The sequence below is a fragment of the Ranitomeya variabilis genome, chromosome 5, assembly GCF_051348905.1.
Source record: "Ranitomeya variabilis isolate aRanVar5 chromosome 5, aRanVar5.hap1, whole genome shotgun sequence".
Lineage (NCBI taxonomy): Eukaryota > Metazoa > Chordata > Amphibia > Anura > Dendrobatidae > Ranitomeya > Ranitomeya variabilis.
The window spans coordinates 404511499-404537269 of NC_135236.1; the positions used below are offsets into that span (position 1 = coordinate 404511499).

General features: G+C 43.2%; 1 protein-coding gene across 3 annotated transcripts in view; it reads right to left on the bottom strand.

Annotated features, from left to right (window-relative positions):
* Positions 1 to 7700: 7700 nt before the first annotated feature.
* Positions 7701 to 25771, bottom strand: part of GXYLT1 (glucoside xylosyltransferase 1) — a 97613-nt gene continuing 79542 nt past the window's right edge. For 2 of the 3 annotated variants that reach the window (XM_077265114.1, XM_077265115.1), the window contains 2 exons: positions 12515 to 12667; positions 7701 to 10047 (listed from right to left, as the gene is read on the bottom strand). In XM_077265114.1, the coding sequence (XP_077121229.1) occupies positions 10021 to 10047; positions 12515 to 12667 (180 nt within the window). In that variant the 3' untranslated portion in view covers positions 7701 to 10020. Of the gene's footprint in view, positions 10048 to 12514; positions 12668 to 15949; positions 16762 to 25771 lie in introns of those variants that run through there. The other variant, XM_077265116.1, reaches the window with a different exon arrangement.

Below are 25771 nucleotides of genomic sequence, written 5' to 3' on the forward strand. Positions count from 1 at the left end.
AACCAGAGAAACAAGGAGAGACCTGCCCACAGGCCGCCAAGATGAAAAAACATGTTCATCATCATAGAGACAGAGAGACAGACTGTTTGTGCTTTGGGGCAGCCTGTGGACAGGTCTTTCCCTTGGCTTCTTTGGCTTAAAGCAGGAAGAGAAGACTGCCTACAGTCACGAAGCACGAGCATCTCATTAACTGAAAACTTCTAACACGGATTACACAAGAACTACAAGATGGATTTCTTCACCCCAGGTATCATTTTAACCCCTTAACGACCGCCGATACGCCTTTTAACGGCGGCCGCTAAGGGTACTTAAACCACAGCGCCGTTAATTAACGGCGCTGTGGAAAAAGTGAATAGCGCCCCCCAGAGTCGGATTTTCTCTGGGGTCTCGGTTGCCGAGGGTAGCCGAGACCCCAGAGAACATGATTCGGGGGTTTTTTACCGACCCCCGAGTTGCGATCGCCGGTAATTAACCGTTTACCGGCGGTCGCAACAAAAAAAAAAAAACGCGATTTGCCGTTTAATTTCTCTGTCCTCCGATGTGATCGCACATCGGAGGACAGAGAAATGTGGTCCCCGATGGCCCCCAATAGCCCCCCAATACTTACCTACCTCCCCCGGTGCTCCTCGTGTCTCCCCATGGGCGCCGCCATCTTTTTTCCGGGAAAAAATGGCGGGCGCACGCGCAGTGCGCCCGCCGCCCGGCACCCGGATGTTCTTTGGGGTCTCGGCTGCCGGGGGTAGCCGAGACCCCAAAGAACATGATCGGGGTCGATTTGCACCGACCCCTGCTTTGCGATCGCCGGTAATTAACAGTTTACCGGCGACCGCAAAAAAAAAAAAAAAAAAAAGCGATCAGTTATTTCTCTGTCCTCTGATGTGATCGCACATCAGAGGACAGAGAAATAGGGGGATTCGGGGACCCTATCATACTCACCCGGGGTCCCTGGGTCCTCTTCTGTCTTCTCCTGCCAGCCGGCTTTTTCATCATGGCGGGCGCATGCGCAGTGCGCCCGCCATCTGCTGCCATCTGCCGGCCGGCAGGAGAAGACAAGTTGGGGCTAAAATTAGGGTTAGGGTTAGGGTTAGAGTTAGGGTTAGGGTTAGAGTTAGGGTTAGGGTTGGGGCTAAATTTAGGGTTAGGGTTAGGCTACTTTCACACTAGCGTTTTTTGGCTTCCGTCGCAATGCGTCGTTGGAGAAAAAACGCATCCTGCAAAAGTGCTTGCAGGATGCGTTTTTTCTCCATTGGCTTGCATTAGCGACGCATTGCGACGGATTGCCACATGTCGCATCCGTCGTGCGACGGATGCGTCGTGCTTCGGCGGACCGTCGACACAAAAAAACTACATGTAATTTTTTTGTGCGACGTGTCCCACATATTTCAGTGCCACGTGCCACGTATTTAAGTGACACGTGCCACGTATCAAAGTGCCACGTGCCACATATTTCAGTGCCACGTATCAAAGTGCCACGTGCCACGTATCAAAGTGCCACGTGCCACGTATCAAAGTGCCACGTGCCACGTATCAAAGTGCCACGTGCCACATATTTCAGTGCCACGTGCCACGTATCAAAGTGCCACGTGCCACGTATCAAAGTGCCACGTGCCACATCTTTCAGTGCCACGTGCCACGTATTTAAGAGACACGTGCCACGTATCAAAGTGCCACGTGCCACATATTTCAGTGCCACGTATCAAAGTGCCACGTGCCACGTATCAAAGTGCCACGTGCCACGTATCAAAGTGCCACGTATCAAAGTGCCACGTATCAAAGTGCCACGTGCCACATATTTCAGTGCCACGTATCAAAGTGCCACGTGCCACGTATCAAAGTGCCACGTGCCACATCTTTCAGTGCCACGTGCCACGTATTTAAGTGACACGTGCCACGTATCAAAGTGCCACGTATCACGTATTTCAGTGCCACGTATTTAAGTGACACGTATCACGTATAAGTGCCACGTGTCACGTATTTAATTGCCACATATTTAAGTGCCACGTATCAAGATTTTCCATGGAGAACAGACACATCTAGAGATATGTCTGCTCTCCACGGCTGCAGCAACACACTGACAGGAGCCATAGTTCCTGTCGGTGTGTCACTGCGCATGCGCGAGCGAGTTTACCGGCGGTCATTGACCCCGGCACTCTCGCTTAGCGGCAGTGCTGCGTGGGAAAGTTCAACGCAGCTGTACTGCTGTTAACCGAGACGCCGGAGTCATTGAACTCCGGAACAGTACGCGATACACTGCTAGGAGCTTCGCTCCTGGCAGTGTATCGCCGGAGAGCAGCCGATCGGCGTGGGACACTCGTTTTATGGATTCTGCGGACAGGGAGTATGAATTTGGTTTATTATTTTTGGATTTTTTCCTGGAGGATCGAGGGCTTCGCCTACAAGTGTGCTGTTGGTGAGTATATACTCTGTGTTATATGTTGTATGTACTGTGTGTCATGTATGTGTATTGTGTGTAGGTGTTTTGTGTAACTTTACAATTGTGCTAAGTCGCCGGACACAGTAGCCTAAGGCTTCTTTCACACTTGCGTCGGTACGGGGCGGTCGCAATGCGTCGGCCCGATGTACCGACGCACGTTGTGAAAATTGTGCACAACGTGGGCAGCGGATGCAGTTTTTCAACGCATCCGCTGCCCAGTCTATGTCCTGGGGAGGAGGGGGCAGAGTTACGGCCACGCATCCGCGGAAATGGCGGACGCGACGTACAAAAAAAAGGTTACATTGAACTTTTTTTGTGACGACGGGGGCTAAAGTTATGGTTAGGGTTGGGGCTAAAGTTAGGGTTGGGGCTAAAGTTAGGGTTAGAGTTGGGATTAGGGTTAGGGTTTGGATTAGGGTTGGGATTAGTGTTACGTTTGGGATTAGGGTTGGGATTAGGGTTAGGGTTGGGATTAGGGTTAGGGGTGTGTTGGATTTAGGGTTTTGATTAGGGTTATGGTTAGGGTTGAGATTAGGGCTGTTTTGGGGTTAGGGTTGTGATTATCGTTAGGGTTGTGATTAGGATTATGGATCGGGTTGAGATTAGGGTTAGGGCTGTGTTGGGGTTAGGGTTGGAGTTAGAATTGGGGGGTTTCCACTGTTTAGGTACATCAGGGGGTCTCCAAACACGACAGCCAATTTTGCGCTAAAAAAGTCAAATGGTACTCCCTCCCTTCTGAGCTCTGCCGTGCGCCCAAACAGTGGTTTACCCCCACATATGGGGCATCAGCGTACTCGGGATAAATTGGACAACAACTTTTGGGGTCCAATTTCTCCTGTTACCCTTGTGAAAATAAAAACTTGGGGGCTAAAAATCTTTTTTGTTGGAAAAAAATATATTTTTTTATTTTCACTACTCTGCATTATAAATTTCTGTGAAGCACTTGAGCTTTCAAAGTTCTCACCACATATCTAGATAAGTTCCTTAGGGGGTCTAGTTTCCAAAATTTGGTCACTTGTGGGGGTTTCTACTGTTTAGGTACATTAGGGGTCTGCAAACGCAACATAACGCCCGCAGACAATTCTATCAAAGTCTGCATTGCAAAATGGCGCTCCTTCCCTTCCGAGCTCTGCCGTGCGCCCAAACAGTGGTTTACCCCCACATATGGGGTACCAGCATACTCAGGACAAATTGGACAACAACTTTTGGGGTCCAATTTCTCTTGTTACCCTTGTGAAAATAAAAATTTGGGGGCTAAAAAAATCTTTTTTGTGGGAAAAAAAATATTTTTTATTTTCACTACTCTGCATTATAAACTTCTGTGAAGCACTTGGGCATTCAAAGTTCTCACCACATATCTAGATAAGTTCCTTGGGGGGTCTATTTTCCAAAATGGGGTCACTTGTTGGGGGTTTCTACTGTTTAGGTACATTAGGGGTCTGCAAAGGCAACATAACGCCCGCAGACAATTCTATCAAAGTCTGCATTCCAAAATGGCACTCCTTCCCTTCCGAGCTCTGCCATGCGCCCAAACAGTGGTTTACCCCCACATATGGGGTACCAGCATACTCAGGACAAATTGGACAACAACTTTTGGGGTCCAATTTCTCTTGTTACCCTTGTGAAAATAAAAACTTGGGGGCTAAAAAATCTTTATTGTTAAAAAATATATATTTTTTATTTTCACGACTCTGCATTATAAACTTCTGTGATGCACTTGGGCATTCAAAGTTCTCACTACACATCTAGATAAGTTCCATGGGGGGTCTAGTTTCCAAAATGGGGTCACTTTTGGGGGGTTTCTGCTGTTTAGGCACATCAGGGGCTCTCCAAACGCGACATGGCGTCCGATCTCAATTCCAGTCAATTTTGCATTGAAAAGTCAAATGGCGCTCCTTTGCTTCCGAGCTCAGCCATGCGCCCAAACAGTGGTTTACCCCCACATATGGGGTGTCGGCGTACTCAAGACAAATTGTACAACAGCTTCTGGGGTCCATTTTCTCCTGTTACCCTTGGTAAAATAAAAATTTGGAGGCAAAAAGATCATTTTTGTAGAAAAAATGCGATTTTTTTATTTTCACGGCTCTACGTTATAAACTTCTGTGAAGCACCTGGGGGTTTAAAGTGCTCACCACACATCTAGATAAGTTCCTTAAGGGGTCTAGTTTCCAAAATGGTGTCATATGTGGGGGGTCTCTACTGTTTAGGCACATCAGCGGCTCTCCAAACGTGACATGGCGTCCGATCTCAATTCCAGCCAATTCTACATTGAAAAAGTAAAACGACACTCCTTCTCTTCCAAGCTCTGCGGTGCGCCCAAACAGTGGTTTACCCCCATATATGGGGTATCGACGTACTCAGGAGAAATTGCACAACAACTTTTGTGGTCTAATTTCTCCTGTTACCCTTGTGAAAATAAAAATTTGGGGGCAAAAAGATCATTTTTGTAGAAAAAATGAGATTTTTTATTTTCACGGCTCTACGTTATAAACTTCTGTGAAGCACTTGGGGGTTCAAAGTGCTCACCACACATCTAGATAAGTTCCTTGGGGGGTCTAGTTTCCAAAATGGTATCACTTGTGGGGGGTTTCCACTGTTTAGGCACATCAGGGACTCTCCAAACGCGACATGGCATCCGATCTCAATTCCAGCCAATTCTGCATTGAAAAAGTCAAACGGTGCTCCTTCACTTCCAAGCTCTGCGGTGCGCCCAAACAGTGGTTTACCTCCACATATGGGGTATCGACGTACTCAGGAGAAATTGCACAACAACTTTTGTGGTCTAATTTCTCCTGTTACCCTTGTGAAAATAAAAATTTGGGGGCAAAAAGATCATTTTTGTAGAAAAAATGAGATTTTTTATTTTCACGGCTCTACGTTATAAACTTCTGTGAAGCACTTGGGGGTTCAAAGTGCTCACCACACATCTAGATAAGTTCCTTGGGGGGTCTAGTTTCCAAAATGGTATCACTTGTGGGGGGTTTCCACTGTTTAGGCACATCAGGGACTCTCCAAACGCGACATGGCATCCGATCTCAATTCCAGCCAATTCTGCATTGAAAAAGTCAAACGGTGCTCCTTCACTTCCAAGCTCTGCGGTGCGCCCAAACAGTGGTTTACCTCCACATATGGGGTATCGACGTACTCAGGAGAAATTGCACAACAACTTTTGTGGTCTAATTTCTCCTGTTACCCTTGTGAAAATAAGAATTTGTGGGCGAAAAAATCATTTTTGTGAAAACAAATGCGATTTTTTATTTTCACGGCTCTACGTTATAAACTTCTGTGAAGCACTTGGGGGTTCAAAGTGCTCACCACACATCTAGATAAGTTCCTTGGGGGGTCTAGTTTCCAAAATGGTGTCACTTGTGGGGGGTTTCCACTGTTTAGGCACATTAGGGGCTCTCCAAACGCGACATGGCGTCCGATCTCAATTCCAGCCAATTCTGCATTGAAACAGTCAAACGGTGCTCCTTCACTTCCAAGCTCTGCGGTGCGCCCAAACAGTGGTTTACCTCCACATATGGGGTATCGGCGTACTCAGGAAAAATTGCACAACAAAATTTGTGGTTAAATTTCTGTTTTTACACTTGTGAAAATTAAAAAAAATGGTTCTGAAGTAAAATGTTTGCAAAAAAAAGTAAAATGTTCATTTTTTTCTTCCACATTGTTTTAGTTCCTGTGAAGTACGTAAAGGGTTAATAAACTTCTTGAATGTGGTTTTGAGCAGCTTGAGGGGTGCAGTTTTTAGAATGGTGTCACACTTGGTTATTTTCTATCATATAGACCCCTCAAAATCACTTCAAAGGTGATGTGGTCCCTAAAAAAAACATTGTGTTGTAAAAATGAGAAATTGCTGGTCAACTTTTAACCCTTATAACTCCCTAACAAAAAAAAAAATTGTTTCCAAAATTGTGCTGATGTAAAGTAGACATGTGAGAAATGTTATTTATTAACTATTTTTTGTGACATATCTCTCTGATTTAAGGGCATAAAAATACAAAGTTTGAAAATTGCAAAATTTTAAAAATTTTCGCCATATTTCCATTTTTTTCATAAATAATCGCAAGTAATATCGAAGAAATGTTACCACTAACTTGAAGTACAACATGTCACGAAAAAACAATCTCAGAATCAGCGGGATCCGATAAAGCGTTCCAGAGTTATAACCTCATAAAGTGACACTGGTCAGAATTGTAAAAATTGGCTCGGTCATTAAGTACCAAATTGGCTCTGTCACTAAGGGGTTAATCAGTATAACGGTGCCAACCTGACAGTGTCTGTAATTTACTTAGCAAAATCCTGCTGACAGATTTGCTTTAAACTACACATATGCCACATATTTGGGTGCTAACTGCGGTTTTGGCACACTGCAAGAGTCAGAAAAGAGGGGGCAATATATAGAGTGTAAATTTCTCAAAATTTGTGATGCCATGATGCTTTTCCAAAGCCTTTGTGCTGCCAGAAATGTGGAAACTCCCTATTTTTCAGTTGACAAATGATGAACCCCTGTGGGACTGTTAATGCAGGAAGAGTTCAAGTCTTGCTGCCGATCGCAGCATGCCATGATTATTTTATCATGCGGATTCGGCATGCAAGAACAATCTCAGATCTGAGCTTCCCCATAGAATAACACTGATCCGAGTGCTATCCGATGTTTTATCGCATAGCACTCAGCCGTGTTATACACTCATGTGACCCCTGCCTAAATCTGAGAAAAACAGAATTCAGACAGCACCACAAACCAAACTATTCACTAATGTGTTAAACCAGTGTTAGTCAATTGCACTGCTCAAGGTCAGCCAACAGATCATGTTTTCAGTATTTCCTCATATTATACAGGTGAATTATGCAATACTAAGGAAATGCTGAAAACATAATCTGCTGGTTGGCCTTGAGGACTGGAGTTGGGGAACATTGGGATAAACAGCCAGGATCAGGTTGGCATCAACCTTGGCTGTTACAAGTGCTTGGCTGTCAATCACATGTAAAGCGCTATGGAATAAATGGCGCTATAACAATAATATTTACATACTGGTGATTGAGCTGGCACTGTGCCTGAACATCAAATTGTGATAACTCCATTCAGATCATGATTTATATTAAATCTCAGCAAGAGGTTCATAACTCTTTTTATTCAGCTCTTTTTCAAACTCTGAAATTTTCACGCACCCCCATTTACGATTCCAAAGAAATGTTTCTTAAATTTTCATAACAGTTTCCCTATGGAGAGATTTTAAATTTCTCACAATGAGGATAACCAATGGAGAGTTTTATATATTTATTGAGTATTTTCATAAAAATGAGCAACACTTTTTCCATTCCAGAAAGCCCAGGAAAAACAATTAAGTAAACCTGAGAGGCAGATACGGCAAAATTGCAATTCAGCTATGACAAGTCAACACAACACGCAAAGAATTAAACAAAGGAACATATATATATTTTTGTCAAGCAAAATAAAAATGTTAAAAATTTTTTTAAAATTGATTAATTTTCATTACAAATGATTGTCAAGACTCACATACACAAAATACAACAGCAACATAAAGTAAGGCACGGAATCGCTAAAAGTATCAGACAATAATGTAAACTGATCTTTTCACATTTGATACACGCATTAAAAAGAGGAATGCATTACATAAACACGTAGAAGAAAATTGTTGCAGAAATTAGAAATATAAGCAAATGGATTTTTTATGAGGGGAAGGGTGATATAAACCCAGTCTGATGATCAGTCGAAGAATTTCAAACAACAAAACGTACATGTAGCATACACTTACTCCCAACTTTGGTGAATCATTTTTTCTTTATATTTTACATGACTGCTAACCGAACACACTCAGGGGGATTTAGTATAACGGTTACACCAGTCTTTTGGTGTAAAAAGTTACAAGTTATGGTAAACGCCATTGTTTTTTTAGATTAAAACTTAGTGCAATTTTATTAACTAAAAGGTAACCACTAACATGTAAAAACAATTGTTATGTGAAAGGTGTTCTTAATCTTTATATCTATAGCTACATTCACACGACCGTATTTTGGGAAAAATTGGACAGCACTTGGACCAATGTTATTCAATTGGGCTCTACAGTTGATCATTTCTCTTCTGCGTTAAGGAAAATTGCACTATTCACTAGTCTTCTGTATTTCTGATGAGACTTGACTATTCAGGTTTATAATGGCACAAAAAAAATATGTATATCAACTTGGCGACCGATTTTTACAGACACCTTGTCATTATTAAAAGAGGAAAGTTTTTGGTCTTGTAAATTTTATGCATTTCTAGCTAAACTAAATACAGCCATTTGGCCTAGGTTGCTCAAAACATCCAGTAGATGAACAGTGTTAATTTAAAAAAAGCTTTAAAGCTACATCTCCATAGTCAGTAATTGGCAGCGCTTTGGACGCAGCACATGTCCGCTCTGTCCAAAGTGCTGCCGGCTTTTGAACACACGTGATTCCGCATGTGTTCACTGAACCGTGCGGAATCACCGCACCCAATACATTGGTGATATTTATCTTGTGGAAACTGAGCATCTCCGCAAGATAAATAGACATGCTGCAGTCTGGAAAGATGTGCCGCATGTCAGTCTCCACAGGGAAGCCAGAGGCGTCCGTACACGTATAGTGGAGATGGGAGATTTCTTGAAATTTTTTTCTACTAGGCAGCCAACCCCTCCATGGTCTGGTATGTGTGCAGGTGGCTGTTTTTATCAATAGTTTGCACCTGTGCTGCCCCATGCCTTTATCAGTGGAGCCCTGCTGTATCCTGCTAGATGTGCATTTGTCATCAGACAGGGTTTTGGGAAGGCCGTATCTTATGGTATGTGTTGATTTCTTGAAATCCCACCCACTATGCTGTAACATCTGGCTGCTGCGGGTTGGATGCTGCGGATGTACACAGCGTCCAACCCGCAGCGTTTACTGACCGTGGGAACATACCCTTAGGCTCCCGTATTATACAGGAATACGGTACTTAGATGTGTTAGCATTGTTCAAACACTTTTAGGAGATTCTGTCACAGATTTTACTAAAAATGTTAAACAGAATGACTCAATGGGCCAAGCTATGCTGCCTCCTAAAAAAAACGGTCACTACAGAAACCTGACGGAGTGCATTATAATTATATAGGATCAGTGTTGGGGTCTCATTTGCAGGTACCATCCCTACTTTTATTTCCATAGTTCTGTTCTTGGAATAGAAGTATGAAATTCACAGAGCAGATGTTAAAGTCGTCTTATTTGTCAGTATATAAACTGTAGTTAGTCCAGTGTCCAAGGTATTAATGCAGATTTAGGATTTGCTGCAGAACTGAGTACTACTTGTGAGACCAAATAATTCCATCTATGGGAAGATCTAAATGTTTAAAATTATTCCCAGTGGAATTTTACAAAATCTCGGATTGTAAAACATCTCAAAACAACCATAAGAGACCACGAAGAGTCCAAAAACAAGTGAACTCCAGCTGAACTGAATACAGTACTTTTAGCACAAGAATGGTTGCTTGCCGGATCTCAATTGCCTGGGCAGAGAAGGGTATCCATATTTTGTCATTTTACCGCCGTTGCTGCAGTATTTGTTTTTTTCTATAACCCCTTTAAACTTTGTATAATCTAAAGTAGAATATAAAACGCAGGTTAAACAATATGTCCAAACTGACAAATTAGCTTTAAAACAATTGAAAGCAGAACTATACATAAAAAAAATTATGTGTCCAGACTTCGATGATCGATACATCTATAAAACTCAACAAATAAAATCACTATTTATTACTAGGCATATTCAGTCAATAATACAAGGAGGAATGGACACAGTTCGACAGGTTTAACACTGTTGGCCAGAAAGCTTGGTTTATGCATTATCACGTCACAGCTACTGCAGGGGAATACTGAAGCTAACTAAAGACAATACCCATTCTGTAATCTTTACAAAGTGATAGAATTCAGAAACCTTCCTCAAGTTATTGATGTCCCCTCAATTATACCCTTTGTAGCTTGAAGTAGGGTACTAAGGAACAGTAGTGTTATCCAAAGAGGCCCTAGTGCAAAGAGTATTAGTGCAACAGAATACTGGAGTCACTAACCGGTTAGTGGTGGGCGAGCAGAGAGGCTGATTGCCTACAAACCAGTCTTTTCTTTAAATGTAACCTGCTACTGTTCTTCCTCCTTTTTGAAAGGGTTTTTTTTAAGACTAAACTACTGAGAACCTATCCATAGTACACGTTAATATGAGATTTGGTGGAGATCAGCTGCCACAGATGATTTATCCTATGTATAGGTGATCAATAGTTCATCAATACTTGCTTCTTTTGTGTTTCTAAAGTTATTTGTGTACCCCAGAACTCTTTTTCAAATCTTAAAACGGCCACAAAATAAAAACGATGATGAACATGCATGCTTCGATACGTAGTACTGTGGCCTGAATCATTTCCGGACTTGTGTTCCATCGAGCACATCTTGGACGTAATTGGTTGTGAATCATAAAGAGAACCGACAGTGGATCTTCGCCATTCGCGTGCCTAAGTGTACACGGCGTGGCAGAACATTCTTCAGACAACCCTTAACCTCACTGATGGCATGGCAAGCGCATGAATTTCTGCACGTGACACTCGTACTCAATGAAAAAATGTAAGGGTTTTGAAAACTATGTTTCAATTCTCTCATCATTTGCATATAATTAACATGTACATCAAATACTAATCGATCCTTTGATTATCATAATACCAATGCAAATTTAGTAGCAATACTACCATTGATGAAAACCTCATCTAAGACTGACTGGTTGCTAGAGATGGAAAAGATGTATCTGTGCTATTGTCACCTTTGGAGTATTGCCCACAGTATCTGATTTATATTGACTTTAAGGATTACTACAGTAAGTGGCACTAAAGTTCTTCTCCTATTCTTCTAAGAAAAGGCTATTCGCATATTTAAATTGCCAGAATAGCATTGCATGGCCTATAAGTCTCCATACATTGACATGGTACTCTCAACAAGCAGAAATGTTACCACTGTCAGAAGCCTCTCACCCAGGTGAATCAGACGTCCTGCTTTGCACTAGAAAGTGGCAAACACACCCAAATATGCCTGCAAATGGAGTGCTAGGTTTGGCTTCTTACCTGAAATCATGTGGCAAGGTTTGTTGAATGGTTGATATTGATTTTAAAGGGATATTCCACATTTCTTTAATTGGACAGATTGAAAATAAGCAATTTGCAGTCAGTAGACTTGCTTTTTCAAGCTGCAATCCTGGTGATTTATAACTGTATCTCTTCAGAAACTGAGAGGGAGAGGAGACTAACTACTGTATAGAAATCAATGGACTGGAGAGAACTGAAGGGATGCCAAGAGATAACCCTCTCCTGGAGTGTAACTACTGTGCATTCTCGGCCAGGCACTAAAGGCCAAGCTCCATGGAAACCAGCTGTACACTATAAAGAAAAAAAAAACTCATATATACGCGCGCGCGCACGCACACGCACACACGCACACACACACACACACGCGATACTGTAGGCAACACTCTAAAGAGGACATTAGCATTTAGTGATTGCTTTTTCATCTGCTGTTAGATAGCCCACCACAGTCAGGCTCAGATATTGATCAAGAGGTAGTACTGTAAACTGAGGGTAGTAAGGGATAGCAAATATTTTGGGGTCTGAGAATAAGTAGTGGTCTGATGATACATATAACTCTCTATGACTGGATTAAGTTCAGTCAACTGAATGGCTTGATCATACAGAATACGATACAATATTCCAACTGTTACTGCTCCGGAACATAGTATGCATGCTTTCATTTGACTTGAATACACGCTATGCAACATTGTCTAAAAAAAAAGCATTTAAATTGTATAAAACCTACAACAAACTCTGATCCTTGTGCGGTATTATGTAAGCACAGCGGGAGATTTTGAAAGCATTTGCTCATTTCTGACAATTGGCCACAAAGGTTTCCAGTAAAAGTACACAGCATGTAGTGCTTCCTATGAACAGAAGCGTATGATCAACTGTGGTTCTGTTCTTTGTACGTTTCCATTTCGCTCACATGTAATGCGGCTCAGCCGACAGCATCACCTTACATTTAATTGCCTTGTCGAAAAGTCATCAATGCTTTTAGTAAGCTGTTTTGTGAACAGTTTATGTATCCTGCCACAGTAGGTGTGTTCAGTTTTCTGCAATTCCAGTTCTAAAGGATGCAACAAAGAATGAATGAGGTCATCTCCAAATGAGAACTATGGGGATAAAAAAAAAGGATTACTATTTTGAATCATGACAACATAGAAAATCATAACTGCTTCCAGAAAAGACAGGTGAACAGCAGGACATAAATGACAAATATCTATGCTGGTGACTAGAAATGACATTTATACCTGTCGAAGCTCTCTCTCTTCAGATGTAAAGATAAGCTCCAATTTGATCGGCCACATCTGTAGTTTATTAAGGCGAGCAAATAACCGGTCTGATTCTAAAGCCATCAAGCTTAATCCACATAGATAACCAATGATTAGTAGTAAAATGCCGGAGATTGTGTGAATGATCGTGTATGTCAACGGAAACATTCACCGATTGTGAGGAGATCATGGACTGTAAACACGAATTGGTTGATAAAAACAGATATGCGATATTACCTAACTAGGCAAACAATTTCACATGAATATTCAATGACTATGTAAATGCTGGTCTAGAATGGTTAGTAGGTCACTATTAGCACTCATTTTGGCTGAGAACAAACATCTGCTTGTATAAATGCGGCTTTAAGCTCTTATTCTGAAACCAATTTTCTCATTAAGCACTTGAAAAAATAAATACATACTTCGGGTACGTTCACAAGGTTTTTTTTCATTTCATTGCTAAAATCTGTATGAAAATCCATTGGGTTTAGTAAGAGGTCTGTGCTGCCATTAATAGGAAAATGGATTTTTCCACAACAGACACAAAAACTGCTTTTGGGGTTTTTTCCTATCGTTGCTATTCAGGAGCAAATCGCTCCCCAGCCTTATTTTTGCCAGGTGACAGTGAGTTCTTTATGACTGACAGTTTAGACCAGTGACAATGTGACAAGCTCTAAAACAAAGACAGGCATCTCTGACAGATGACAGAGGTGGCCAATCAATAAGCAGCAAATTATAAATTAAAAATCCAGCCGCTGTTTTAAAGGGCGACTGTCAGTAGGCTCAACGCTCCTAATCCACCTTTATGGGCATGTAGGTCATAGGAAACTGGAGAAAATGATAACTTAATATCTGCGATCCGATGTCTTACACCAAAGAAATCCACAATTGTCTGAATATGTAAATAAGCTGTTAAGATCTCCCAAACAATCTGCCTCCAGGGATTATAATAAACAAAAAGGGGTATTACCAGTGAGGACCTTGTAGAGCAGGAGATCAGACTGTCAGTCATTACATGTCTCAATTTTAAAGTCCCGCTTTCATTTAAATTAAGTTTGGGGGGCAGATTCTCATACAGATCAGGGTCCGGCCCATAGCCTGAAACAGCTCATTCACACATTTAAGGTGGCTTCTACAGGTTTTCAACCAAAAAAAAAACAACAGAATTTGTGTCAAGAAACGCTTGTTTGAAACTGATCATTAAACATGCAATTTATCACAAGTTGCAGGTACGGTAAATTGTTAGTGTGTTGGCTGAAAAATCACTAAGTATGCCAATACCAATCAGCATTAAAAATTCATTTTCTACAAGTCAACATCATGCTATTTAACGCTTGCAAAATGTAAGCAAGTATCGACTACAATGCTACATTAACAAAAAGCCTTAATGACTGTATGGAAAAGCTTTAGCTGAAATAGAGGTCATGTTCCAAGAAAAAAGGGCAGATTTCGCTAACCATTAAGAAAAGAATTTCATGGAAACCGTTTTAGTGAAGGAAGAACAACCTCACATCCCCAAAAGTGCACTTTTTCATTTTTACTTCCACATGACAGAAGTTATATAGCACCATTAAAATATAGTATTGATTTTTGAAGGTTATATACAAGGCAGCCTCTTATACTACAATGAGTGCCAACCAATTTTACAACTCATCAGTGGGTTTACAAGTAATAAATTGTTTATTAGAAGGCTTATTTGTAGCTTGAAAGAAAAGAAATTAGATCTGCTTGGCTGAAAACCATGCATACATTTAATGTAATAACCTCGGGAAAGTTGTCAAATAACCAGGCCAAGGTTTAATGGTGTTCTTACACTGAAGCATTATATTCAGTGACAGAGGTAGTTCTTCTTGAGGGCACGATTACACTAGACTTTCGCTAGTAGCCACACATTGGCTTTCCTATGACCAATTATTTTGCTCTACGAGACACAAGCCACCACCAGAACAGTCTAGTAGTGCCTCTCTCAGGACAACATAGAAGAATTCAGCTAAGCCATGCAATCTTTTTGTATAGAGGAGTCGGGAGAAATAGTTGTCAGCCAAACAATATTTCATCCAACACCTAAGGTATCTATAATGTGTATGGAGGCCCTTATCGGTATTTGAGAAACACTAATCAGATTTATGGGCATTTTTCTTTAACTGGTCACATTATTAATATCATAAGTTACTTGGTTGTATTGAATGATAGTTTCAGCATTGGATACATTACATTGTGTTCATACAGTCAGTTACCCAAAGATGTCCCTCATATGATGCACTTTGTGGCTTTATATTACGGTAACTTTAATTGTCTAATTGGTAATAAAGATTTACTTATTTTCAAATATAGTTCTCTTCATCTTTTTTTGGCTATCCATTCCTAAAATGTATTATGTATAATGCATAGGAAGTGCCATTAGCATGATTGTTTGGACTTTTGAACTTTACTACATGTGGTGCTGTTTTACAACAGATTGTCCCTCTTTTGATATGGATTTGATATGAAGTTTCTTGGTGTAATAAAGCATCAAAGTGCCTCAGTAGTTTTACAGGATACCTCTCTTAGCAATAAAGATCTTTTGTACGGTTACAAAAATGCTCTCCAACGTAAAACAAAAGTCTGATGGAACAAAACATCTTTAGACATCTCAGTAAAAGTATAATTCCCTGAGGACTTGTGGTCCAACTATATTCTACTTTTGAATTGGAAGACGAAGGCCTTTTAAAAAAAGGTGGAGTAGAACTGCCAGCACCTACCTGTTTAATGGAGTTTCTTAAAATTATCATACAAAAAGACCTCCTCTTTGATGGAAATAGATAATTAACACCACCTCCTACAAAAATCATTACCGTATTTTTCGGCCTATAAGATGCACTTTTTTCCTTCCAAAAATGTCGAGGAAAATGGGGGGTGCATCTTATAGTCCGCATGATCCTTCTCTGGCTGTGGTGTGGAGTGGCAGAGCAGTGGGGAGGAGGCAGGAGCCGGCGGCTACGGTCAACTCCTATGCCCACTGCTAAAGAGCAGTGAATATTCACGGCATTCCACACCCATGGGCGTGGAGGGCAGTGAATATTTATTGCTCTTTAATAGCGCACACGCAGATAGCCTCAGCAGCCAGCTTCCTGCAGCTGCCGGGCGTTCACGTGTGCCTACTCTTTAAGGCAATGAAAATTCACTGCGCTCCACTCCCATAGGCGTGGAATGCAGTGAATATTCATTCAGCACAGAAAGGCAAGTATAAATGGTTTATATTTGTTTTTCTTCTCCTGATGGGGGCCAATCATACCAGGCCAGAGATGGGGGCCATGCATGCCAGGATGGGGATGAGAGGGCCGTGCATGCCAGGATGGGGATCAGGGGGCCGTGCATGCCAGGATGGGGATCAGGGGGCCGTGCATACAAGTATATGGGGATCAGGGGGCCGTGCAAACCAGGATAGGGATGAAGCGGCCTTGCATACCAGGATAGGGATGAGGCGGCCGTGCATACCAGGATAGGGATGAGGGGGCCATGTATACCAGGATAGGGATGATGAGACCATATATACCAGGAGGATATGGAGTACAGAATTGACCATTTTTCTAATTAAATTTTTTTTTCTTATTTCCTCCTCTGAAACCTAGGTGCGTCTTATGGTCCAGTGCGTCCTATAGTCCGAAAAATATGGAACATAAAACCACGCCAGGTGACCAACTGGATGCATGGTTGAGGGAATTAAATAAGGACAGACAAATGGGAGGAAGATTTTAATCAAGGAAAATTGAAAAAATACCTCCGAGATGGCTCTGATTGTGAAACAAATACAATTTCTAGGTGGCAATAAAAGAAGTCCGCTGCCCACCACTCTAGGTCAAGCGACCCCTCTGAAACCTCTACCGTTTCAGGGAATGAAACCAGAATATCAACTAGTGACTCCAAACACTCTAGGGATTCGTAGCCTCGTAGTGCTGCGAAAAAAATAGTGATCAATTTAAGGTAGTAAACATATGTTATGTAACACAGCACAGTTACATTTTCTTGAACAAGGCCTAATTTTGTCTCCGTCTTCCCGCTTAGATGCATTTATATCGGTAAAGGATTCCTATTTGTTCGCGAGGAAACATTCTGAAGAGACTACATTTTAAACTGTAAACATAAGGGTGAATGACCTCGGGGAGATCAAAACATCCAACACTGCGGAGACACCATCACGTGTTTCTCAACACAGTGATCCAGAACACTGCCCCCATCCCTGATGGGAAATATGCAAATGCATGTAGAAAAGCCGCGGAGACACCATCACGTGTTTCTCAACACAAGCAATGAATAGCCAGGTCTTTCACCGTGAAGGAACAACCACGGGAAGGGCAGCATCCAATAAAGGAAAATCAATGTGGAGTAGGGAACTGATAAGGGGCAAATACCCCGAAACAGCTGTCTGTGGATGGATACCATGTTTTGGCATAGGTGGTTTTCCTTTATTGGATGCTGCCCTTCCTATGGTTGTTCCTTCCCGGTGAAAGACCTGGCTATTCATTGCTTGCGTTGAGAAACACCGGATTACGTACCGGTAATGCTCTTTTATAGAGCCACGACAGCACCCACTGAGAGAGGGGATCCGCCCCTAGGAACAGGAAACCCTACGGAGAGATAAAAGGGGCGGTCCCCCTCGCTCCCACAGTTTGGGTTACAGAGATTGCGAGGAACCGCCCAACAGTTTTAGTAGGTAATTCTTATACCATCATTTATCTTAACGTAATTACGTATATTTACAAGAACCAATCACCCTTAACAGTGCTCATATGCAAACTAATATATATGGGAGGGAAGTGAAGGGGTGCGGTCGTGGCTCTATAAAAGAGCATTACCGGTACGTAATCCGGTGTTTTCTCTTCGCCACGACAGCACCCACTGAGAGACTTTCAGAGATAGTTATTTGGGGGGGATTATCGTGTTAAGAACTGATCTACCGAAACACAAGTCAGTGGAGGCAGATAAATCTAGTCTATAGTGACTATAGAAGGTAGTAGGAGAAGACCAGGTTGCGGCCTTACATATGAGTTCTATTGGAACCTCTGCTCGTTCAGCCCAAGATGATGCTATCGCCCGGGTGGAATGTGCCTTTACAGTCTCAGGTGGATTCTCCCCTTTAGACGAATAGGCCAGGTATATCGCTTCCCGAATCCATCGGGATAATGTGCCTTTTGTAACACCAGCTCCTTTCCTTTAACCCTGGAAGGAAACAAAGAGAGCCCTGCTCTTCCTCCAGGGACTAGTCCTGTCTAGATAAGTTATTACAGCCCTTCTCACATCTAAAGTATGGTACTTTTCTTCTTCCTGATTTGTAGGGTTATTATAGAAGGTAGGAAGAAGAATTTCTTGAGATCTATGGAATTTAGTACACATTTTAGGTAGGTAGGAAGGGTCTGTTTTCAGGACAATTCTATCTGGAAATATTGACATAAAGGGAGGATCTACTGATAGTGCCTGCATGTCACTTACTCTTCTTGCCGATACTAAAGCGACAAGAAGAGCAGTCTTGAGGGAAACGTGTTTAATGTGAGCCGAGTGTAGAGGCTCGAAAGGGTGATCTGTCAAGGCTTCAAGGACTAAATTAACATCCCAAGGAGGTAAGTGGGGAATTTGAACTGGTTCTGATCTTTGGCAGGCTGAAATAAATCTGGCTATCCACCTATCACCCGCAACGTTGTGACTATACAGGGCCCCTAGTGCAGAGACTTGTACCTTTAAGGTACTAACTGAAAGGCCTAAATCACGTCCTTTCTGGAGAAACTCTAAAATAGTAGAGACTGGAATTTCATTCGACAGGGCCGATGGATAGAGGCTTAGGAATTTTCTCCACACTCTTACATAGATAGATGTAGTGGATTTTTTCCTACTTAATAATAAGGTATTGATCACGTTATCAGAGAAGCCTCTTAATTTTAACAGCTGCCTCTCAAATTCCAGGCTGTCAATCGTAGACCCTTCACCTGAGGGTGGTTGAAGGGCCCCTGGAAGAGAAGATCCTGATCCTCTGGGAGAATCCATGGATCTGAGATGGACATGGCTCTGAGCAGGGAGAACCATGGTCTTTTTGGCCAAAACGGAGCAATAAGGATTATATTCGCTCTGTCCTCCCTTATCTTCCTGATCACTGTTGGAAGAAGTATCAGCGGAGGAAAGGCATATGCTTTCTGAAATGTCCATGGAACCTGGAGAGCATCGAGAATATCGGGATTGTCGGTTTGGAACATTGAAGCGAATCTTTTTAACTGCCTGTTGTCTCTCGTAGCGAAGAGATCTATTTCGGGTATGCCCCATTTCATGGCTATCATTTTGAAAATCCGATGATTTAGAACCCACTCGCCCTGGTGGAGGGTATGACGACTGAGGAAGTCTGCTTTTGAGTTGTCCACTCCTCTGACATGAAGCGCTGATAGGGACGGAAGATGTTCTTCGGCCATAGTTAGGATGTCTTCGGCTATAGACATGAGAGAGCCTGATCTTGTTCCTCCTTGATGATTGATATAAGCTACTGATGTCATGTTGTCTGATAGAATTCTGGTATGTGTTCCGTGTAGCTGCGGAAGGAATTCACATATGGCATGATAGATCGCTTTTAGCCCTCTTTTATTAGATGAGTCGTCTGACTCCGCAATTGACCATAGTCCTTGGACTAACTGGTCTCCTAAGTGTGCTCCCCAACCACTAGGACTGGCGTCCGTAAATATTGTGTTCGAGGGTTTAATTACCCAGGGAACTCCAGTAACCAGATGATTTGGTTCTAGCCACCAGTTTAGAGATTGGATTACTTCACTAGAAAGGGAGATTTTACCGTCCAAATGCCCTTGTAATTTTACCTCTTCATGTAAAATTGCATACTGTAAACGCCTCGAATGGAACTGAGCCCAAGGTACAGCTGGGATACACGATGTGAAGAAGCCAAGAAGGGACATGCCTTCCCGCAAGGAAATTAAAGGTTTATTTATTACCGACTGGACTTTATTTCTAACCGTTATTTGTTTAGTTTCTGGGAGAAAACATCTCTGGCTTATAGAGTCTAATATAATCCCCAGAAATGTTTGCCGAGTTGTTGGAAATAGCCTAGATTTTTCCCAATTTATTAGCCACCCTAATCTCTGTAGAGTTGAAATCATATCACTCAATCGTTGCCGACATTGAGAAGGGGAATTTCCCACTACCAAAAGGTCGTCTAGGTATGGGATTATTAGGGTGTCTTTTAGTCTTAGATATGACATTACCTCCGACATTAGTTTAGTGAATACTCTTGGGGCTATTGATAGTCCAAAGGGCATTGCTGTATACTGAAAGTGCCGAATACATCCCTTCAATACAATTGCCACGCGGAGATATTGTTGGTGTTCCATAAAGATTGGTAGATGATAATACGCATCTTTAAGGTCAAGAACCGTCATAAAGCAATGGGGAAACAGGAGTTTTATGGTGGATCGGATAGACTCCATTTTAAAGGTTTGATTTTCTAAGAAGGTGTTTAACTTTCTAAGGTTTATAATGGTTCTGAATGATCCATCCGGTTTTGGTATTAAAAATAAAGGGGAATAAAACCCTTTACCCTCCTGAAGAAATGGAACTTCCACCAAAACCCCCTTGGATAGAAGATTCATTACTTCTTGCTCCAACGCCTCCTGTTGCGATTGTGATTTTAATGAAGTCAATAGAAATGAGTCCGGAGGGACTCGGGAAAATTTTAATTTTAAGCCAGAGGTGACGAGATTATTTGCCCAACTATTTGAGGTTATCTGCCGCCATTTATCTGAGAAGGAGGACAATCTACCTCCCACAGGTAGATCCGCTCTAACGGGGTTTGTCCTCAGGTTTGAAAGGGCGCTTCCCAAAGAATGCACCTCTTTGTTTGGTGTCTCCAGTGGCCCAGCGGTCTTGGTTCTTAAAATCTTTCCTCCTATTAAACACGGGCTTCCGGAACGCTCTCCTATAGGACGGAAGGTAATTAACATTAGGGAAGCCCTTCTTTCTCTCTCCCGCTTTGGTTAAGATCTCGTCCAGCTTAGTACCAAACAGGTACTCACCCTGACATGGGAGGCCACACAATTTGGATTTTGTCTGGGGATCACCCTTCCATCCTTTAAGCCACAGGGCTCTACATCCTGCGTTCGTGAGGCCCGCTGACTTGGCTGCCAAGCGTATGGAGTCAGCAGATGAGTCCGCCAGGAAGGCTGTAGCCCCTCTGATCAGGGGTATAGAGGACATTAATTTGTCTCTAGAGAGACCGCTTTTTAGTCTTTCCTCCAAGTCATTCAGCCAGACTAGCATGGACCTAGCGGTGCATGTAGCCGATATTGCCGGCCTAAAGGCTCCCGTACATGACTCCCAGGCTCTTTTTAAAAGAGTCGGTTTTACGGTCCAGTGGGTCTTGCAATGAGCCCGAATCCTCCACAGGCAGTGAGGATTTTTTGGATGTGGATGCCACTGCTGCATCCACCTTCGGGGCTTTTGACCATGATGAGAATTCTTCATCATTGAAGGGATAACGCCTTTTTGAGGTTGGTGGTAAACCCCTTTGCCCCTGGCTTTCCCACTCTTTTTTGATTAGATCCTTTACCGCTGCTATTACAGGAAAGGAGGGCCTTTTCCTTTCTGACAGACCAGCGAACATAATATCTTGCTGCGTTCTAGGGACCTTAGAATCTTCAATGCCCATGGTGTTGCAAACGGATTTTACCAGGTTATCGATGCTATCGGTGGGAAAGCATGTATCTTGATCCTCATCTGAGGAAACGTATTCGCGGGAGATATCAGAGTATGCATTTTCTCTATCAGACGACTGGTCAGACATAGGGGAAACATACCCCTTTCTTCCCTTAGTACGCGGCTCTTTGTCAGAACCACGTAGGGCTCGTAATTCCTCCCTGATCATGACTCTAATGTCTTCTGATTTAACCGAGGCTTCTTCCCGTAAGGTAGAGTCAATACACGGTTTACAAAGCCTCTTTTTGTGACTATCCGGAAGGGGCTGGAGACATAACACACACTGCCTGTGTTTCGTTTTTTCAGTCCTTTTGGCCTAGGGTGTATAGAGGGAGAGGGAACAATAATCAGCCTAATAGGGTAGATATACACTCACCCCAGTGAAGCTGTCTGTGGAGGTACCGGCTGATGAGGAGGAGACTGAGGCACAGGTTGAGGAACAGCTCGATCCGACTTGCTCTTCCTAGAAGATCCGCTCTGTTTAGAGCGGCTGGTGCTGGCATGGCTGCGTGGAGTGGATGCGGTGGCTTCAATAGAAGACATCACAGGGTCCTGCGCAGAATCCATAGTGGACGCCGGAGCGATATTGCCGGCGTCTTTTCACATGGGGGACGCCATCTTCTTCCGGTTGTACCCGGAAGTGCTAATCACTTCCGGGTCACGGCCATACTCTATGCGCCTGCGCTGCCACCGGTATCAGCGCAGGCGCCGTCCTCCTCCTCCATAACCCCGGAAGCTTACCTGTACTTCCGGGGGAATACACTGGGGCTCCACGCTGTCTATGCGCCTGCCGAGGACGGCGCGACGCTGACCGTACCACAGCGCTTGCTCCCGCAGACGATTCCGGATGGCACCTCGTGAGCCAGCAACCGCCCGTCCTGGCCTCACGGCGTCTGCCAGCAGAGGGGGGAAACTGAGCCAGGACCCCCGACGCTGCTTCCAGCTCTGGAGCCCTTGCCGTCCTCAAAGGTAAACTGCGCAAGCGGCATCCAGGCTGGGTATCCTCTTCTCTCCATGGATTCCCGTAGGAACAGGAAACCAAACTGTGGGAGCGAGGGAGACCGCCCCTTTTATTTCTCCGTAGGGTTTCCTGTTCCTAGGGGCGGATCCCCTCTCTCAGTGGGTGCTGTCGTGGCGAAGAGAAAACACGTGATGGTGTCTCCGCGGCTTTTCTACATGCATTTGCATATTTCCCTTTAGGGATGGGGCAGTGTTCTGGATCACTGCGTTGAGAAACACGTGATGGTGTCTCCGCAGTGTTGGATGTTTTGATCTCCCCGAGGTCATTCATCCTTATGTTTATAGTCTTTTCACTAGGCACTGCTCCTAGTAGCCAGTTTCCTACTCCACACTGATGAGGGGCAAATACCCCAAAACAGCTGTCTGTGGATGGATACCATGTTTTGGCATAGGTGGTTTTCCTTTATTGGATGCTGCCCTTCCCGTGGTTGTTCCTTCCCGGTGAAAAACCTGGCTATTCATTGCTTGCGTTGAGAAACACGTGATTGTGTCTCCTCGGCTTTTCTACATGCATTTACATTTTAAACTGGACCTGCAGATGTTTACTAATAATGAGGAAAAAAAGCTCTGCAAACGCTCCAGTCCATGGAGAAGGAAAATGAATCAAGTAACGTCAGCGCGATACCTGCCCACCTGTTCACCAAGTCCAAAAGATTCCTGCGTTAGGAATTAGTCCAGTGGTGAAAATTTTTACCAAATTACTATAGTTAGGGCTGACATTGACTATCTAGCCTTCAACTACAGTAACCGCTTTAATTTGACCCAAAGCAAATTAACAGCACTATAAGTATTGAAATCATGGTCTGATGTTTTTCATAAGCCTGTGGATAAATGACGTAACTTGGTCATTTGGCCTACCCAAATGTACGAAAAACAGGCATATAAGTTGATAGGAGACAATAAGTGTTTTCGTAAACTCACGTTTAACCCTCTTACTTCATTTCAGACTGAACTTGTTGTCATACTTTAGAAGGCCCATCAGGACAGCATTATAACTAAAAAACTAATATTCAGGATTGCCATCCAAGATTACACACGTTCTACTTCATTCCAAAGCTGAACAAGAATCCAATTAATCCCCATGGACTTCCCATTGTTACGAGAAATGGTGGGCTGTGTGAGGTCATCTCCGACGTAGTGGATTATTTTTGAAAGCCTTTGGTTTCTACTAGTGATGAGCGAATATACTCGTTACTCGAGATTTCCCGAGCATGCTCGGGTGTCCTCCGAGTTTTTTAGTGCTCGGAGATTGTTTTCTTCGCCGCAGCTGAATGATTTACCTAGCGTGTCCTGACCTGACTTTTTCCATGGCTGGTACTTTACATCATTCCTCATTAGGTCACTGTTACCTTTATTAGTGCACTCAAATTAATGAGATTATTCTTGCATTCTGATTAATTATGTGGTATAGGACTATTGTTGTTTCCATAGACCATGCCCTTTTTCTTAACCTGTTGCTATAGGTTTATTGCATGTTTAGGCTGGTGTGGTTTAGATTCCCCTATCTGAATGTGTCCATATACACTGATCTAATTTTAGTCCTTTTATTGGTCATTACTCTCAGAGAGGCTACACCCACTGGCATCATTACTCCCAGAGAGACCACATCCACTGGCATCATTACTCCCAGGGAGACTACATCCACTGGCATCATTACTATCAAAGAGACTACATCCACTGGTATCATTACTCCCAGGGAGACCACATCCAGTGGCATCATTACTCCCAGAGATCACATCCACTGGCATCATTACTCCCAGAGACACCACATCCACTGGCATCATTACTCCCAAAGAGACTACATCTACTGGCATCATTACTATCAGAGAGACTACATCCAATGGCACCATTACTATCAGAGAGACCACATCCACTGGCATCATTACTCCCAGGGAGACCACATCCAGTGGTATCATTACTCCCAGAGATCACATCCACTGGCATCATTACTCCCAGAGACACCACATCCACTGGCATCATTACTCCCAAAGAGACTACATCTACTGGCATCATTACTATCAGAGAGACTACATCCAATGGCACCATTACTATCAGAGAGACCACATCCACTGGCATCATTACTCCCAGGGAGACTACATCCACTGGCATCATTACTATCAAAGAGACTACATCCACTGGCATCATTACTCCCAAAGAGACTACATCTACTGGCATCATTACTATCAGAGAGACCACATCCAATGGCATCATTACTATCAGAGAGACCACATCCACTGGCATCATTACTCCCTTGGACACTACATCCACTGGCACCATTACTTCCAGGGAGACCACATCCACTGGCATCATTACTATCAAAGAGACTACATCCACTGGCATTATTACTATCAGAGAGACTACATCCACTGGCATCATTACTGTCAAAGTGACTACATCTACTGGCATCATTACCATCAGAGAGACTATATCCACCAGTATCATTATTCCCAGAAAGACCAAACCGACTGGCACCATTACTCCCAGAAAGACCAAACCTACTGGCATTATTACTACCAGAGAGACTATATCCTCTGGCATCATTACTCCCAGAGAAACTACATCCACTCACCAGGTTATGCTGAAGCATTCTGCTCTATTTCATTAGTGCAGTCTTTGGGCCAGATGCATCAAAGCTTTTACAACATTTTCAAAGCTTTTTAAAGGGAACCTGTCACCCCCCTCTGGCGCTTTTAACTAAAAGAGCCACCTTGTGCAGCACTAAGGCTGCATTCTGTCAAGGTGGCTCTTCTTTTTGTGCTCCCTTCCAACGCAGCAATATTAATTTTTATAATTTTGGCGCCATACCTTTAATCTGTCTGGGGGGCACGTCTTTTCCCCCGGACACAACCGCCTTCCAGCCATCCCCTCTGGGTGCCTGGCGCCGCCTCCTCTATCTTCAGTAACGTACCTGGCGCGTGCGCAGTGCTTTTCTTTTTCGGGCATGCGCCGTTTGCGGTGCCCTTCGACTCACATCATCTGATGGAATTCATCTCGTGCCTGCGTGTACCCGAGGCCCCACCCCGCAGTGTGTTCTGATTTATTCACACTGCAGGGCGGGATCTCGGGCATGATGAATTCCATCACATGATGGAATCTTTGCCAGTCTCACAAGGGGATTGAACCTGTGCTCCTTTGATTGCATAGATAATACACTGCACTGCCCACATAGTGCAGTGCATTATCAATGCTAAACTGTTATGCAGACTA